The sequence below is a fragment of the Macaca nemestrina genome, chromosome 11 (assembly GCF_043159975.1).
Source record: "Macaca nemestrina isolate mMacNem1 chromosome 11, mMacNem.hap1, whole genome shotgun sequence".
Classification (NCBI taxonomy): domain Eukaryota; kingdom Metazoa; phylum Chordata; class Mammalia; order Primates; family Cercopithecidae; genus Macaca; species Macaca nemestrina.
In genome coordinates, this window is record NC_092135.1 from 101,250,910 (window position 1) to 101,270,097 (window position 19,188).

Sequence of the window (19,188 nt, forward strand, 5' to 3'; positions counted from 1 at the left end):
AGGAAACAACAGGTGATGGAGAGGATGTGGAGAAATAGGAACACTTTTACACTGTTGGTGGGATTGTAAACTAGTTCAACCATTATGGAAAACAGTATGGCGATTCCTCAAAGATCTAGAACTAGATGTACCATATGACCCAGCCATCCCATTACTGGGTATATACCCAAAGGATTATAAATCATGCTGCTATAAAGACACATGCACACGTATGTTTATTGCGGCACTATTCACAATAGCAAAGACTTGGAATCAACCCAAATGTCCATCAGTGACAGACTGGATTAAGAAAATGTGGCACATATACACCATGGAATACTATGCAGCCATAAAAAAGGATGAGTTTGTGTCCTTTGTAGGGACATGGATGCAGCTGGAAACCATCATTCTTAGCAAACTATCACAAGAACAGAAAACCAAACACCGCATGTTCTCACTCATAGGTGGGAACTGAACAACGAGATCACTTGGACTCGGGAAGGGGAACATCACACCAGGGCCTATCATGGGGAGTGGGGAGGGGGGAGGGATTCCACTGGGAGTTATACCTGATGTAAATGACGAGTTGATGGGTGCAGCACACCAACATGGCACAAGTATACATATGTAACAAACCTGCACGTTATGCACATGTACCCTAGAACTTAAAGTATAATAATAATAATAATAAATAAATAAAAGACTGTCTTGCTTTTGTGAAACAAGTTCATAACACTATTCCAAGCATCAAATAAATCTGTTTGTTTCACACAATGATACTGGAGCTTATATTTTCTCACCATATAAAACAGCTTGGGTTTGAACTGTACAGTTTTTTTTTCAACCAAACACACATCTAAAATACAGTATTTGGCCTGGGAAACATAAACCCTTTCTCTACAAAAAAAAAAGTCAAAAATTAGCTAGGCACAGTGGTGCACAGCTGTAGTCCCAGCTACTTGAGAGGCTTAAGCCTGGGAAGTCCAGCTGTGTGATCACACCAGTGCACTCAGCCTAAATGACAGAGCAAGACCCTGTCCCAAAAATTTAAAAGAAAATACAGTATTCATGGGTTGTGAAACCCGTGTGTATGCAGGACAGACTTTTTATTTTTGTTTGTTTGTTTGTTTGTTTGTTTTAGCAGAGACAGGGTTTCACTATATTGGCCAGGCTGGTCTTGAACTCCTGACCTCAAGTGATCTGCCCGCTTCAGCCTCCCAAAATGCTGGGATTACAGGAATGTGCCACCACGCCTGGCCAATGAAGGGATTTTTTAAAGGCATAAACCTATAAGGACAAAGAAAACAGGAGAGAAGATGATACAATTTTGGGAGTTGGGAAATTAAGGGATGAATGGGAAAAAAAAAAAAAAACAGATCCAAATGGATGAATCTGTACTTACAGGGAGCCTAAGATAAGGACAGTTACCTAACTTCAAATCTTGCCACATGTCCTCTAAAAAAACCATACAGATGGACAAGAACAAATACAGCCTCACGACCCTATGCCTTCAAGATATCTAGAAGACAAACAGTACAGACTTCAAATTAAAAATACAAAAAAGCCAAATTCCAGCAGAGCCATCTCAAGCTTCAACAGTAAACCTCTGCAAAAAGGAAGGTGGGTTCAAGAAAGCAGAGAGTAGGGAAATGGAGGGCCTAACATTGATTTTTTAAAAAAGAGACTCCCAGAGAGAGAAAGTCCACCCTAAGTGCAAAAGTAATGAAAAGTGAAATAATGTGAGTGGATCAGAGTACCGTATATTAAAAATGGATTTAGTGTGCAGGATTCGATGTGGCAGTCTCAGAAAGGCATTGTCTCTTTGGAGACTGGAAAGTGAAGTGAAAGGGGAAAAGAGTGGGAGAAATTTAGGATTTAAGATCCTACAGACAATAAAAACACAAAAAATTGGGGCTGGGCACAGCGGCTCACACCTGTAATCCCAGCACTTTGGGAGGCTGAAGCATGTGGATCACTTGAGGTCAAGAGTTCAGGACCAGCTTAGCCAACATGGCAAAACCCCATCGCTACTAAAAATACGAAAATTAGCCAGGCATGGTGGCACACACCTGTAATCCCAGCTACTCAGGAGGCTGAGGCACGAGAATCACTTGAACCTAGGAAGTGGAGTTTGCAGTGAGCTGATATGCCACTGCACTTCAGCCTGGGTGACAGAACAAGACTCCATCTCAACAAACAAAAAAAAAAAAGAAAGAAAAAGATTGGAAGACATATAATCCCACCCCTCACCCTCACCCCTGCCCCCACAAAAAAAAAACCTAAAACTAAGCTATTATCTCGTGAACAAAGATACAAAAATCCCTAAGGGAATATTAGCAGGTCAATGCTAGCAATGTGTAAGAAGGATAATGCATTATAACAGTGATGGTTAATGTAATGTGTCAAATGATTGGGCCAAGGGATGCCCAGATAGGTGGTAAAACATATCTGGGTATGTCTGTGAGGGTATTTCCAGAAGAGAATAGCATCTGAATCAGATTGAGTAAAGAAGATGTGCCCTCACCAGTGTGGGCAGGCATCATCCAATCTGTTAATGGCCAGGATAGAACAAAAAGATGAAGGGCAAATTCCCTCTATCTTCTAGAGCGGGGACATCCCATCTTCCACCCTGAGATGTATGTTAGAGCTTCAGTTTCTTGGGCCTTCAGACTCAGATTGAACTACACCACACCATCGACTTTCCTGGTTTTCCAGCCTACAGATGGCATATCATAGTACTTCTCAGCCTCCTTAATCTCATAAGCCAATTCTATTGGTTCTGTTTGTCTGGAGAACCCAGCCGAACACAATAACCAAATACCGCTTACCCAATTAATTTAAAATTAGATTGACATTTTAAAATTAAGGCTGGACATGGTGGCTTATACCTGTAATACCAGCATTTCGGCAGGCCAAGGCAGGAGGATCACTTGAGCCCAGGAGTTTAAGGCTGCAATGAGCTATAATTGTACCACTGTCTCCCTTTTTTTTTTCTTTCTGAGACAGAGTCTCGCTCTGTCGCCCAGGCAGGAGTGCAATGGCGCAATCTCGGCTCACTGCAACCTCTGCCTCCTGGATTCAAGTGATTCTCCTGCTTCAGTCTCCTGAGTAACTGGAATTACAGGCATGTACCACCATGCCCAGTTAATTTTTTTGTAATTTTAATAGAGACGAGGTTTCGCCATGTTGGTCAGGCTGGTCCTGAACTCCTGACCTCAAGTGATCCACCCGCCTTGGCTCCCAAAGTACTAGGATTATAGGCGAGAGCCACTGCACCTGATCGTAAAACTTAAATCAATTTGCACACTTTTTTTTTTTTTTTTTTTTTTTTGAGACAGACTCTCGCTCTGTAGCCCAGGCTGGAGTGCAGTGGCACAATCTCGGCTCACTGCAAACTCCGCCTCCTGGGTTCACACCATTCTCCTGCCTCAGCCTCCCAAGTAGCTGGGACTACAGGCATCCACTACCACGCCTGGCTAATTTTTTGTATTTTTAGTAGAGATGGGTTTTCACCGTGTTAGCCAGGTTGGTCTCAATCTCCTGACCTCATGATCCGCCTGCCTCAGCCTCCCAAAGTGCTGGGATTACAGGCGTGAGCCACCATGCCTGGCCAATTTGTACACTTTTTCTTGGTAACCTGTCCTTTGTTGTAGGGGGCTCAGCCATGAACCTAGTGATGGGTAAGAAAAGAAATCTTTCCTGCTCTACAAAGATGTATTTGGGGCAGGAGGATAGAATATCATTTACTTAACTAATTGTTAACTTCATAGGTGACTGTCGAATATTTTGACAGGTCAAGCAAATCCACACCAATATTTCCATCTCCCTAAACCTTTGTACTTCTATAGCAGGAGTCCACACAATTTTTCTATAAAGGGACAGGCAATAAATATTTTACACATAATTCTGTAGCAATTATTCAATTCTGCTGTTGTAGTCATATATAGAACATAAATGAGCATAGCTGTCTTCCACAAAATTTTATTTACCAAAATAGGTGGGGCCAAGCATGCTTACTCATGCCTGTAATCCCAGCACTTTGGGAGGTTGAAACAGAAGGATTACTTGAGGCCAAGAGTTTGAAACCAGCATGGGCAACATAGCGAGACCCTGTCTCTACCAACAAAACAAAACAAAACAAAAAAATAGCCAGGCGTGGTCGCACATGCCTGTAGTCCTAGCTACTCAGGAGGCTGAGGCAGGAAGATCACTTGAGCCCAGGAGGTCAAGGCTGCCGTGAGCTATGATTGCGCCACTGCACTCCAGCCAGGAAATTTCTGGCATCCCAACTTGAATGACTATAGGCCAACATTGAATCCAGACTTCAGTTAACCAAACAAGCGTATTTAGATTCAATCTCAAGTGCTCAACTGATATGATTTGGCTGTGTCCCCACCCAAATCTCATCTTGAATTGTAACTCCCACAATTCCCCTCCCATGTTGTGGGAGGGACCCAGTGGGAGGTAATTAAATCATGAGGGGCAGGTCTTTCCCATGCTATTCTCATGATAGTGGATGAGTCTTACAAGATCTGATGGTTTTATAAAGGGGAGTTTCCCTGCACAAGTTCTCTTGTCTGCTGCCATGTGAGACACGCTTTCACCTTCCACCATGATTGTGAGGCCTCCTCAGCTATGTGGAACCATGAGTCCATTAAAACTCTTTCTTTTGTAAATTGCCCAGTCTCAGGTATGTCTTTCTCAGAGCGTGAAAACAGACTAATACGGTAAATTGGTATCAGCAGAGCAGGATGCTGCTGAAAAGATACTCAAAAATGTGGAAGCGACTTTGGAAACGGGTAACAGGCAGAGGTTGAAACAGTTTGGAGAGCTCAGAAGAAGAAAGGAAAACGTGGGAAAGTTTGGAACTCCCTAGAGACTTGCTGAATGGCTTTGACCAAAATGCTGATAATCACATAGACAATGAAATTCAGGCTGAGGTAGTCTTAGATGGAGATGAGAAACTTGTTGGGAACTGGAGCAAAGGTGACTCTTTTTCTGTTTTAGCAAAGAAACTGGTGGCATTTTGCCCCTGCCCTAGAGATATGTGAAACTTTGAACTTGAGAGAGATGATTGAGGGTATCTGGTGGAAGAAATTTCTAAGCAGCAAAGCATTCAAGAGGTGACTTGGGTGCTGTTAAAGACATTCAGCTTTAAAAGGAAAACAGCATAAAAGTTCAGAAAATTTGCAGCCTGACAATGCGATAGAAAAGAAAATCCCATTATTTGAGGAGAAATTCAAGTGGGCTGCAGGAATTTGCATAAGTAATGAGGAGCCGAATGTTAATCTCCAAGTCAGTGGGGAAAATGTCTCCACCTATGCGGCAGCCTCTTCCATCACAGGCCTGGAAGCCCAGGAAGAAAAAAATGGTTTCCTGGGCTGGGTCCAGGGTCCCTCTGCTGTGTGTAGTCTAGGGACTTGGTGCCCTGAGTCCCACCTGCTCCAGCTGTGACTAAAAGGGGCCAAGGTGCCAAGGTGCCGCTCAGGCTATGGCTTCAGAGGGTGCAAGCCCCAAGCCTTGGCAGCTTCCATCTGGTGTTGACCCTGCAGGTGCACAGAAGTCAATAATTGAGGTTTGGGAACCTCTGCTTAGATTTCAGGGGATGTATGGAAATGCCTAAATGTCCAGGCAGAAGTTTGCTGCAGGGGTAGCATGCTCATGGAGAACCTCTGCTAGTGCAGTGCAGAAGGGAAATGTGGGGTGGGCGCCCTCCACACAGAGTCCCCACTGGGGCGTTGCGTAGTAGAGCTGAGAAGAGGGCCACTGTCTTCCAGAACCCAGAATGGTAGATGCATTGACAGCTTGCACTGCGCACTGGGAAAAGTCGCACTCAATGCCAGCCCGTGAAAGCAGCCGGGAGGGAGGCTGTACCCTGCAAAGCCACAGGGGCAGGGCTGCCCAAGACCATGGGAACACACCTCTTGCATCAGCATGACCTGGATGTGAGACATGGAGTCAAAGATCATTTTGGAGCTTTAAGATTTGACTGCCTCACTGGATTTTGGATTGCATGGAGCCATTAGCACCTTTGTTTTGGCCAATTTCTCCCATTTGGAATGGGTGTATTTATCAAATGCCTGCAACCCCATTGTATCTAATAAGTAACTAACTTGTTTTTGATTTTACAGGCTCATAGGCAGAAGGGACTTGCCTTGTCTCAGATGAGACTTTGGACTGTGGACTTTTTGTTTAATGCTGAAATGAGTTAAGACTTTGGGGGACTGTTGGGAAGGCACGACTGGTTTTGAAATGGGAGGACAGGAGATTTGAGAGGGGTCGGGGTGTGATGATATGGTTTGGCTGTTTCCCCACCCAAATCTCATCTTGAATTGTAGCTCCCACAATTCCCATATGTTGTAGGAGGGACCCAGTGGGAGGTAATTGAATCATGGGGTGGCGGCTCTTTCCTATGCTATTCTCGTGATGGTGAATGAGTTTCATAAGATCGGATGGTTTATAAAGGGGAGTTTCCCTGCACAAGTTCTCTTGTCTGCCACCATGTGAGACATGCCTTTCACCTTCCACAATGATTGTGATGCCTCCCCAGCCACATGGAACTGTGAGTCCATTAAACCTCTTTCTTTTGCAGATCGCCCAGTCTCGGGTATGTCTTTATCAGCAGCATGAAAATGGAGTAATATGTCAAGTTAACACACTGACTTCCCAAATTCTGAGTGAATGAAACCATATAAATAAATTTGGCCCTTATCATCCTTATGTTTTCTTTTCCTTAAACAAATACCCATTTCCATACATACTTCTCAGCATCCCTCTAATACAAATTAGCAAGGTCTCGTTGCTCCTTTGATGTATAAGCCAATGTTCTGCTCCAGGTCCGGGCATTATGAGTAGAGTATTTTAAAACAACAATAGAACCAACCAAATGTGTTCTGCTTTTTATGGTCACTATGTTCTGGCAATAGTAAACTGTGAGTGACAAATTACCCACCCTGCTGTACCATCACCTGTCCCCTTTCTCTTGCAGTGCCTCTGTTCTCTAGGAACTGAACTGGTAATTGTCTCCCTGGGCTATGACAGGTTTAACTGTCTTTACCCCACACAGTCCATTATTACCTTTATTATTTTATTAGTTTATTATTATCAGTCTTTTTTTTTTTTTTTTTTTTTGAGACAGAATCTCGCTCTATCGCCCAGGCTGGAGTGCAGTGGCGCAATGTCGGCTCCCTGCAAGCTCCACCTCCTGGGTTCACGCCATTCTCCTGCCTCAGCCTCCCAAGTAGCTGGGACTACAGGCGCCCGCCACCACGCCCGGCTAATTTTTTGTATTTTTAGTGGAGATGGGGTTTCACTGTGTTAGCCAGGATGGTCTCCATCTCCTGACCTCGTGATCCACCCACCTTGGACTCCCAAAGTGCTGGGATTACAGGCGTGAGCCACCGTGCCAGGCCTATTATCAGTCTTTATCGCCTAGAAATAATGAGAAGAAATGGGAATTCTTCCTTAGGATAATGGCCACCACCTTGTTATATAACTGACCCAAAAGAAGTTTCTGAAAGACTTTCAAGTGAAGGGAGTTAGCTTCCTCAGGCAGGGGAGACAGGCCCACTCCCATCGGCAAGGAAGGTTCAGTGGGACTTGGGGTTTCAGCTTTGTCTTCCTCTGACCAAATGTACTGATCTCAGAGTCCTATTCCTTCTCAAACAGTGCTGTAATTTAGAATAAAAGACTTGGCAAGATTCTGCTTTTAGCTGGCATTATAACTCTACAACCTGCACAGTTAGATTTTAGGGCCTGTAACTCAGCCATATCTGCCCTGCAGCTGCACAGATTTTTTGTTTGTTTGTATTTTGAGATGGAATCTCACTCTCTTGCCCAGGCTAGAGTACAGTGGTGCAATCTCAGCTCACTGCAACCTCTGCCTCCTTGATTCAAGCAATTCTCCCCGCCTCAGCCTCCCCAGTAGCTGGGGTTACAGGCGCCTGCCACCACGCCTGGCTAATTTTTGTATTTTTAGTAGAGATGGGGTTTCACCATGTTGGCCAGGTTGGTCTCGAACTCCTGACCTCAGGTGATCCACCCACCTCAGCCTCCCAAAATGTTGGGATTACAGTCGTGAGCCACCATGCCAGGCCACAAAATATTCTTTTGAGAAGAATGGAAGCCTTCTGGTCCTTCACCTATACCATCTTATGTTGGAAGGTCAAAGCCTTAAACTTGTTTTTTTTTCTTTTCTTTTCATAAGCTCTATAATGCAGTCAGAAATAGTCATCTATCCCACCATCTTTTTTTTTTTTCTCCTTCTTCTTCTTCTTCTTTTAGACAGAGTCTCACTCTGTCGCCCAGGTTGGATTGCAGTCGTGCCATCTCAGCTCACTGCAACCGCTGCCTCCTGGGTTCAGGTGATTCTCCTGCCTTAGCCTCCTAAGAACCTGGGATTACATGCACGTACCACCATATCCAGCTAATTTTTGTATTGTTAGTAGAGACAGGGTTTCTGCCATGTTGGCCAGGCTGGTCTTGAACTCCTGGCCTCAAGTGATCGACCTGCCCTGGCTTCCCAAATTGCTGGAATTACAGGCATGAGCCACTGCATCTGGCCTATTCCACAATCTTTTGCAATACCCATTGTTGCTATCAACAATCACTTGACCATGTAAAATTTCTTCCCTACTGACATCCCATCTCATGTCACCACTGGCAATAATTTGAATAACCTTGTTGTCACTGCATGCTACACATTATCACTATCAATAATGAATCTCATCATGAGGTTGTCAAGTATGTGTTTAAACTGGTCCTAGAATTCCAACTTGGGAACTGTTTGAACTGTTTCTGGGAGCCACCCCTTGTACCAACTAGAGTTAGGTCTGACAGTAAACAGTATCTCACTCCAATAGTTCAAAAGACTTTAAGGAAGAAACTATATACAGAAGTGTGGGGAGGATTAAGGGAACCAATAAAGGATGCTGAAGTATCCAGAGACTAGCAACAAGGGAAACCACTGTCACTCCTAGGTCTGAAGGGGCAAAGAGAGAAAATATTATTGCTGCTCAGAGAGGGTTGGAGGATCATAGGAGGATGCTCTACCTCAAAAGCTATATATATAGTGGGATATAGCTCCCGCCAGAAAATATGGCTCAGAGTTGAAAGGGAACAAAACAGGAGGCTTCTAAAGCTGCTCTCTTCTCATCCTCAGCCTACGATGCCTCTTGGTAGAATTAGAAGTGAGCTCGTAAGGAGCCCAGGTGGCATAATCTGAAGGAATGAACGTCAGTGGTCACAGTTGCATGGTAAACACACCAGACAGTGATAACGTAAGCATACCCTGAGAATGACCCTATATTCTTTTTTTTTTTTTTTTTTTTTTTTTTTTTTTTTTTTTTGAGACGGAGTCTCGCTCTGTCGCCGGGGCTGGAGCGCAGTGGCCGGATCTCAGCTCACTGCAAGCTCCGCCTCCCAGGTTTACGCCATTCTCCTGCCTCAGCCTCCTGTGTAGCTGGGACTACAGGCGCCCGCCACCTCGCCCGGCTAGTTTTTTGTATTTTTTTAGTAGAGACGGGGTTTCACCGTGTTCGCCAGGCTGGTCTCTATCTCCTGACCTCGTGATCCGCCCGTCTCGGCCTCCCAAAGTGCTGGAATTACAGGTGTGAGCCACCACGCCCGGCCGAGAATGACCCTATATTCTAAGAACATTGTATGTTCACAATTCCAACCTAAGGAATCCAGGAGTAGCCAACCAGAGATTCATTTGGAGGTTGTTGTCAGCTGGGATTGCGCCACTGCACTCCAACCTGGGTCACAAAGTGAGACTCCGTCTCAAAAAAGAAAATTAAGGCCGGGCACGGTGGCTCACGCCTGTAATCCCAACACTTTGGGAGGGCTCTGCCTTTTGTACTCCAAGGCAGGTGGATCAGGAGGTCAGAAGACGAGCCTGGCCAATATGGTGAAACCCTGTCTCTACTAAAAATACAAAAATTAGCCGGGCATGGCACGTGCTTGTGGGCCCAGCTACTCAGGAGGCTGAGGCAGGAAAATAACTTGAACCTGGGAGGCGGAGGTTGCAGTAGGCCGAGATTTTTCCACTGCACTCCAGCCTGGATGACAGATGGAGATTCCATCACACACACACACACACACACACACACACACACACACACACACTAAAATAAATAAATTTGTAGGAGTTTTTAAAGCCACAGAGTTTAAAACTTTTGTGTGTTTTAGATTTTTTTTTAGAGACTAGTTCTCCCTATGTCACCCAGGACAGAGGGCAGTAGCACAACCATAGCTCACTATAACCTTGAACTCCTGGGCTCAAGTGAACTTCTGAGCCTCCCAGAGCCCTGGGATTATAGGCGTGAGCCACTGTGTGTGGCCCAAAAACAATTTTTTTTTTTAAGATACGAAGTCTCGCTCTGTCGCCCAGGCTGGAGTGCAGTGGCGCGATCTCTGCTCACTGCAAGCTCCGTCTCCCGGGTTCACATCATTCTCCTGCCTCAGCCTCCTGAGTAGATGGGACTACAGGCACCCGCCACCACGCCCGGCTAATTTTTTTTTTTTTTTTTTTTTTTTGTATTTTTAGTAGAGACAGGGTTCCACCTCGTTAGCCAGGATGGTCTCGATCTCCTGACCTCGTGATCTGCCAATCTCGGCCTCCCAAAGTGCTGGGATGACAGGCGTGAGCCACTGCGCCCAGCCCCAAAAGTTATTTTTTAATTCAACATGAGTACATGTTGAAGAGAAGTATGACAGGTGATGAAGAAAATTACTTTCAAGGATAAAAATACTTTCATTAGAATAAAATTCTATTGGATAAGTGCAATAAAAATAAGTTCAGAAAAAAGAACCATGGAAAATTTCCAGTTGTTCACGAAAAGTGTACGGGTTTTTTGTTTTGTTTTGTTTTTGTCCAGGCTGGAATGCGGTGGCACCATCTTGCCTCACTGCAACTTCTGCCCCCTGGGTTCAACTGATTCTCCTGCCTCAGCCTCCTGAGAAGCTGGGATTACAGGCGCGTGCCACCACACCTGGCTAATTTTTGTATTTTAAGTAGAGGCGGGGTTTCACCATGTTGGTCAGGCTGATCTTGAAGTTCTGACCTCAAGTGATCCGCCCGCCTCAGCCTCCCAAAGTGCTGGGATTACAGGTGGAGCCACGGCACCCGGCCAAGTTTGTGTGTTTTTAAAAAAAGTCTGAGAGTTATCACATCACTATTATATTTCCATTCCTTTTCATACAATTAAAAGAGAGCTGCAACAATTTCAAAACGAGAATATTTATAATATATCAGAAATTTAATCCTTTAAAGTCAAGATAAAAATTTTAGATGTCAACACAAAAAATGTATGAACGGATATAAATGTGTGTGTGTATATACATATTATATATATATTTTTTGCATATATATAATGCTTTTAGGGAGTACCTAGGCAAAACATTTTTAGGAACACAGGAAGAGGAGGTAGATGTCTAGTTTTAGAGACTCACTATAAAATATGGTGCCCTGCCCAATTTCTGGAATTTTTGTCTCTTTTTTACAGCCCTCAAAGTTCAGAGAGTCTCAGGCTGTAGGTCAATTTAGGGCTAAAAGAGAATTCTAGATATCCAGAAGGATTGGTACCTAAGATTATGGTTATATGGCTACTTTATGCACTTAAAACTCTTACGTTTGGCCGGGCGCGGTGGCTCACGCCTGTAATCCCAGCATTTTCGGAGGCCGAGGCGGGCAGATCACGAGGTCAGGAGTTAAAGACCAGCCTGGCCAACATGGTGAAACCTGTCTCTACTAAAAATACAAAAATTAGCTGGACATGGTGGCGCGTGCCTGTAATACCAGCTACTCCGGAGGCTGGGGCAGGAGAATTGCTTGAACCTGGGAGGCAGAGGTTGCAGTGAGCCGAGATTGCGCCATTGCACTCCAGTCTGGGCTACAGAGGGAGACTCCGTCTCAAAAACAAACAAACAAAACAAAACAAACAAACAAAAAAACTCTTACATTTACTGTTTTGAAAACCTATTGGGAACATCAGTTTGACAAGAAATATCTTTAAAATTCTAACAAGAGACTTAAAAAAGAACTTTGAACATACGACAGTTTAAAGCACATTTATATGCAGAGAAAGACTTAAAAATACAATTTTTGCCAAGTGAAATATTAAACAGCATGTTTCATTATATTTGCTATAGATGCCAATAGAGTTGGCATTTTCTTTTTTTTTTTTTTTTTTTTTTTGAGACGGAGTCTCACGCTGTTGCCCAGGCTGGAGTGCAGTGGCGCGATCTTGGCTCACTGCAAGCTCCGCCTCCTGGGTTCACGCCATTCTCCTGCCTCAGCCTCCTGAGTAGCTAGGACTACAGGCGCCCGCCACCGCGCCCGGCTAATTTTTTGTATTTTTAGTAGAGACGGGGTTTCACTGTGGTCTCGATCTCCTGACCTTGTGATCCGCCCGCCTCGGCCTCCCAAAGTGCTGGGATTACAGGCTTGAGCCACTGCGCCCGGCCAGAGTTGGCATTTTCAATGAGGTATGTTTCTTGCTTATGTAATAGTCGCTTATCATAGAAGCTGTAAAATCAATCTGGAATTTCTCTTGCCAAATTGCTGCCTGTTCTTGACATTTTATATTATTAAATATATAAAATCTATAAATACTTTTAGCACACTTTCACTAAAAGGAGCACTAGTAAGTAGCAGGCCTTGCCTTGTATTTCATTAGCCAAGTCAAAACTTCTGAGCCATGCGAAATAGAAAGAGGTGTCCTAGGGTATTTTATGCCCAGGGCAACGAATGCCAAAATCAGTTTTGCTAGGAGCTGTGCTAAGTGCTTTTCATAAAATATGTAAATTAACCTACAGGCAACTCCATGTGGTATTATTTTCACTATTTTACCTAGAAGGAAATGGAAGCTTAGAAAACTCAAGCAATTTACCGAAAGTCAGAGTTAACAGAGCAAGGAAACCTGAACAGAGTGCAGCCTCCGCTCACCAGAAAGTGTCAAAGAACCACATTTACTAGTACTTCAGACACAAATTCTGCGAAACAAGGCGTATCTACTCTTGTTTTACTCCCAGACACTTCCCTGTCCCGGTTAGATCAGTGGTGGTTTTCATTCAAATTTAAGTGTGTAACAGTGTCCCCGGGAGGGCTTTGTTAAAACAGATTGTTGTACGCGCCCCCTCCCCCCGCCCGCCCCGAGTGTTTGATTCAGTAGGTGTAGTTTGGGATCCAGAATCTTTCTATTTTCTTTTCCTTTTGTTTTGTTTTGTTTTTGAGACAGGGTCTCGCCCTGTCGCCCAGGCTGGAGTGCAGTCGTGCGATCTCGGCTCACTGTAGCCTCCAACTCCCCAGCTCAAGCGATCCTCCAGCCTCAGCCTCCGGAGTAGCTGGGGCCACGGGCGCGCGCCACCACGGCCGATTTTTTTTTTTTTTTTTTTTGGTAGAGACGGGGGTCTCACTATATTGCCCACGCTGGTCTCAAACTCCTGGGCTCAAGCGATCCTCCCGCTTCAGCCTCCCAAGGTGCTGGGATTACAGATGGAGCCACCGCGCCGGGCATCGATAATCTGCATCTTCAACCAGCTCCCGAGAGACGTTGATGCAGCTGGTCCGGGGACCACTCTTCGAAAATCATTGGTTTAGAGGTTTTAATCCTGAATGCACTGGGAAAAGTGTTGGGCGGACAGAGCACTGCTAACTCCTAACTTTTCTCAGAAACCTGGGCTCTGCATTCGCCAACAACTCGGTCCCAAGTCGCGGGCATATTCTGTCTGAAATCGTGTGCACCGCAATCGCCGCCTTGGGGTGGAGGATGGCGCTAGGCGGCCCCAGCCTCCGCCTGCTGCTCGCAGGAACCCGCGCCCCGGCTCCTCGGCGATCCATTGCTCTCTCCGCTGACGCCGGCCGCAGGTCTCGGTCACGCCCCCGGCGGCCCGTTGGTTCGCGGGTCCCGCGGGGTGCCCCCGCCCACACGCTATGCCTTAAGTTGGGCCAGGCTGAGGCGTTGCTGCTCGAGCGGCCGATCCGAGACGTGGCTCCCTGGGCGGAAGAACCATGTTGGACTTCGCGATCTTCGCCGTTACCTTCTTGCTGGCATTGGTGGGAGCGGTGCTCTACCTCTACCCGGTGAGCGTCGTCTTGGCTTTCTGGGGCCCTGGGCGCCGCCCCAGCCTCTCTGTCGCCCGCATCCAGGCCGACCTGCCCGCTGCGGGCCGCAGGGGGCGGGCCTGAGGGGAGGGCTCGGGATCCCTCCGGGGCTTCGGCTCGGGGACCGCACCCGGAGTCACGTGACGCCCCACCGGGCAAGCGCTGAGAGCTACGTGGGCTGCGCCGCTACGCCTCAGGCGCCTGGCCAGGCTGGCTGTAGCTGCTGAGGAAAAACCCGCGCCTCCGCGGGCCGACCTCACCTTGACAGGCACCCCGCGCCACTCTCCAAGGCGGCTCTCAAGTACTTTGGGCGGCTTTTTGGCAATAACTCCGCTAAACCCAAATTTCGTTTCCCGGTGTGTCGGAGGAGACTCCTGGGCGCGCCACTCCTTTCTCCTTTCTTGAGGATTCTGCCAGCACTTGTGTCTTCCTCCTTTCCTTCTGTCCATCGATCTATCCTGACTGGAATCCAAAGTGCTTGAGGTCCAGGTCTTGCTCCTCTGAGGGACTCCAGGGCAAATGCTTCTCTCGGGGAGAGCGCCGCGCTGCCGGTTCGGGTGCGAGCTTGCCTCGGCCGCTGCCGTCTCTCCGAGCCTCCTGTCCTCCTCTCTCCACTAGCCTCCGTCCCCCAGAGAGGGAGGGTCTGAAAACAAAAGCGTTGATGGCTGAGGACCGTCTTTAAAACCTGTTCTACGCACTTTGGGAGGCTGAGGCGGGCGGATCACGAGGGCAGGATATGGAGACCATCCTGGCCAACATGGTTACACACCGTCTCTACTAAAAATACAAACATTAGCCGGGTGTGGTGGCGGGCGCCTGTAATCCCAGCTACTCAGGAGGCTGAGGCAGGAGAATCGCTTGAACCTGGGAGGCTGAGATTGCAGTGAGCCAAGATTGCACCACTGTACTCCAGCCTGGTGACAAGAGTGAGATTCCGTCTCAAAAGAAAAGAAAACAACAACACTTGTTCTACAAAGCAAGGTGGTGGTTTTACAGTGAAAGTTGAAAAGTAGCTGAACTGCTGGAATTGACCATACACTTTCTTAAATGTTCTTTTCCGAGCAGGTAAATGGATTAGGCTGGAATCTTGCAACTACACAATAAGGGATTTCCTGAAATCTTATTTTCTGAGAAACTAAACAATTTCAGTGGTTCTTGAATTTTTGGTGGTTTTAAAATGATACTCTTCTTTGATCAGCTCATAGAAGCACACTGTTTATTCTTGGCACTAGATATGTGCCAGATACGGTTCCATGTGCTGGGAATCCAGCCATGAACAAACCAGACAGAAAATTCCTGACTCTTGGAATTTACTTCCCAGAGAAGGGGAACAGACAGTAAAAACAAGTAATATAGGATTGTGCGTAGAAATAAAGTTGGGGATAGGTAGATTGTTATTTCAAAGTAGGATAGCCGGGAGCTAAGGAGACATTTCAGCAGAGACTGGAAGAAGGTGAAGGTGCAAGCCATTCAGGTATCTGAGAAAGAGCATTCCGGGTCCAGGGAGCAGCAAATACAAACCCTAAGAGGGAGACCCGCCTGGTGTGTTCCTGGAAAGCAAGGGGACCAGTGTGGTTAGAATGTAGTAAATGAAGAAGACACCAGAGGAGAGAAAGTCAGAAGGATGGGGGTGAAGGACAAATTTTAAATGACTTGTAAGGCTAGGCTTTTTTTTAATGGACTTTTGCTGTGTGCCACTGGAGGATTTCAGCCATTTGAAATTGGATAGAATTAAAATTTAATATTATTAGATAAATTTTAAAAGAATCATTCTGGTTGCCAAGTCATGAATAGACTTGGGTCTCCAGGTAAGGATGGAAGCAAGCCGAGTAATTAGGAGGATATTATCATTTCAGTTTGGATCATGTTAGTAGTGGCAGAGATAATGAGAACTAGTCAGTTGTGAAGATAGTGCCAATGGGCTTTCCCAGTGGATTGGATGTGAAATGTGAAAGAGAGGCATCAAGGAAAACACCAGTTATTTTTAGCCTGGTATCTGGAAGGATGGATTAATTCCAGGGAAGATCAGCGGTTTTGTTGTTGTTGGTTGTTCTTTAGTTTTGTTTTGGTGGGAGGTAGTGAGGATTTATAGAGATTAGGAGTTGGTTTTGGGTAGGCTAGGTTTTTTTTTTTTTTTTTTTTTTTTTTTTTTTTTTTGAGACGGAGTCTCGCTCTGTCGCCCAGGCTGGAGTGCAGTGGCCGGATCTCCGCTCACTGCAAGCTCCGCCTCCCGGGTTTACGCCATTCTCCCGCCTCAGCCTCCAGAGTAGCTGGGACTACAGGCGCCCGCCACCTCGCCCGGCTAGTTTTTTGTACTTCTTTTTAGTAGAGACGGGGTTTCACCGTGTTAGCCAGGATGGTCTCGATCTCCTGACCTCGTGATCCGCCCGTCTCGGCCTCCCAAAGTGCTGGGATTACAGGCGTGAGCCACCGCGCCCGGCCTGGGTAGGCTAGGTTTGAGATGCCTGTTAGACATCCAAGTGGAGATGTTGATGAGTAACTGAATATATGTCTTGAGTTTATGGGAAAAGTCCAGGCTGAAGATACACATTTGGGAGCTATCAATGTATAGATGGTATTTAAAGCGAGGAGAACCGGTTGCTATCTCCCAGACAATTTAGATACCGGAGAGAAGAGGTCCCAGGGACCATACCCTGGATTCTCCAATGTTAATGGTTGAGGAGAGAAACAAGAGCCAGCAAAGGAGACTGAGAAGGAGCAGCCACATAAATAGAAGGAAGCCAGATGTTTTAAGCAGAAGAGAAGCAGAAAAGGATAATCAGCTAAGTCAAATGCTGCAGATATGTCAAGTAAGTTAAGGCCTAAGAATTTAGTAACATTGAATCGTTTTTTTGTTTCGTTTTGTTTTGTTTTGTTTCGTTTAAGAGACAGAGTCTCTGTCTTGCCCAGGCTGGAGTACAGTGGTACCATCATAGCTCATTGTAACCTCAAACTCCTGGCTCCAAGCGATCCTCCCACCTTAGCCTCTCAAGTTGCTGGGACTACATGCGCATGCCACCACACCTGGCTAATTTTTAAATTTTTAATTTTTTGATACAAAGTCTTGCTCTGTCACCCAGGCTGGAGTGCAGTGGCATGATCTCTGCTTACTGCAGCCTCTGCCTCCCAGGTTCAAGCGATTCTCCTGCCCCAGCCTCCCAAGTAGCTGGGACTGAAGGCACACACCACCACGCCCAGCTAATTTTTTTACTTTTAGTAGAGACAAGATTTCACTATGTTGGCCAGGCTGGTCTCGAACTCCTGACCTCAAGTGATCTGCCCACCTTGGCCTCCCAAAGCACTGGGATTACAGGCATGAGCCACCGCACCCAATCTAATTTTTAAATTTTTTATAGAAATGAGGTCCCACTATGTTGCCCAGGCTGGTCTTGAACTTCTGGGCTGAAGTGATCCTCCTGCCTTAGTCTTCCAAAGATTCAGGATTACAGGCATGAGCCACTGCAACATTTGTACTCTTAAGAAGAGTGGTTTCATGTAATTGGAGTGATAAACCTAAATGGGTGGATTCAGAGATATCAAGTATAGATAGCTTTTTAGAGTTTGGCGGTAAAGGGTGCTGGTAACTAGAGAGGGAAGTGAGGTGACGAAACTCTTAAGGTAGGAGAAATTACATTATGCTGATGAGGGCTGTCAAGTCATGAAGGAGAAGCTGATGATGTAAGAAGCTTATGGCCAGCACAGTGACTCAAGCCTATAATCCCAGCACTTCGGGAGGCTGAGGTGGGAGGATTGCTTGAACTCAGGAGTTTGAGACTAGACTGAGCATTATAGTAAGACCCTGTCTCTAAAAAAATAAATAAGTAAGTAAATAAATTAGGCATGGTGGTGAGTATCTGTGGTCCTGGTCCCAGCTACTTGGGAGGCTGAAGCAGGAGGATCGCTTGAGCCTGGGAGATCGAGGCTGCAGTGAGCCAAGATGGCGCCATTGCACTCCAGACTGGGTGACAGAGTGAGACCATGTCTCAAAAAAAAAAAAAGCTTAGGTTCCATGGTCTGTTACTATAATCACTCCTTTGCATATACCTTCAACTCCTTTGCCCTGTATCCTTTGTCATAATCATCTAGCAAACCCTAATTGTGATTAAATCCAATGCTCTGTCAATTCTGCCCCTGAACCCACACAGCTGGGAAAAAAAAAAAAAAAAAGGCGGAAAAGAACACAGCCATACTGACTAGTCTCATTTTAAATTCATGTACCTTAAGTGGGGTATCTGGAAATCACCTGGTGTATCCAGTCTCCAAATCTTCCAGATAACTTTTCATTCCTTCCCTGTCTTCAAATCTTCTGTCTTCACCAATAACTGATAATTTCCTTTTTGTTTTTTTGAGGCGGAGTCTTACTCTGTCACCCAGGCTGGAGTGCAATGGTGTGGTCTTGGCTCACTGCAACCTCCACCTTCCGGGTTCAAGCGATTCTCCCACCTCATCCTCCCGAGTAGCTGGGACTACAGGCGTGTGCCACCACATCTGGCTAATTTTTGTATTTTTAGTAGAGATGGTGTTTCACTATGTTGGCCAGGCTGGTCTTGAACTCCTGACCTCGTGATCTGCTCTCGCCTCCCTCCCTCCTTCCCTCCCTCCCTCCCTTCCTTCCTTTCTTCTCTCCCTCCCTCCCCCACCTCCTTCCCTCCCTCCCTGCTTGCTTGCTTTCTCTCTCTCTCTCTCTTTCCCTCCCCCTCCCTCCCTCCCTCTCTCTTTCTTTCTCTCTTTCTCTCTCTCTCTCCCTTTCCTTTCCTGTCCTGTCCTGTCCTTTCCTTTTTTTCTTTCGACAGAGTCTCGCTCTGTCTCCCAGGCTGGAGTGCAGTGACATGATCTCGACTCACTGCAACCTCCGCCTCCTGGGCTCAAGAGATTCTCTGCCTCTGCCTCCTGAGTAGCTGGGATAACAGCGTCCACCACCACGCTCTGCTAATTTTTGTATTTTTAATAGAGACGGGGTTTCAACATGTGTGCCAGGCTGGTTTTGAACTCCTGACCTCAAGTGATCCACCCACCTCGGCCTCCCTAAGTGCTGGGATTACAGGCATGAGCCACTGCTCCTGGCCTCTTTTTTTGAAACAGGGTCTCACTCTGTCACCCAGGCT

General features: G+C 46.2%; 1 protein-coding gene across 6 annotated transcripts in view; it reads left to right on the forward strand.

Annotated features, from left to right (window-relative positions):
- Positions 1-13,855: 13,855 nt before the first annotated feature.
- CYP20A1 (cytochrome P450 family 20 subfamily A member 1) overlaps positions 13,856-19,188 on the forward strand; it is a 67,156-nt gene continuing 61,823 nt past the window's right edge. For 2 of the 6 annotated variants that reach the window (XM_071073235.1, XM_071073234.1), the window contains exons 1-2: positions 14,002-14,062; positions 16,696-16,893. Coding sequence is in view for 2 of the 6 variants with exons in the window: in XM_071073234.1 (XP_070929335.1) it covers positions 16,750-16,893 (144 nt within the window). In the remaining 4 variants the exon portion in view is untranslated. Of the gene's footprint in view, positions 14,063-16,695; positions 16,894-19,188 lie in introns of all 6 variants that reach the window. The other 4 variants (XR_011609987.1, XM_071073238.1, XR_979267.3 and 1 more) reach the window with 4 other exon arrangements.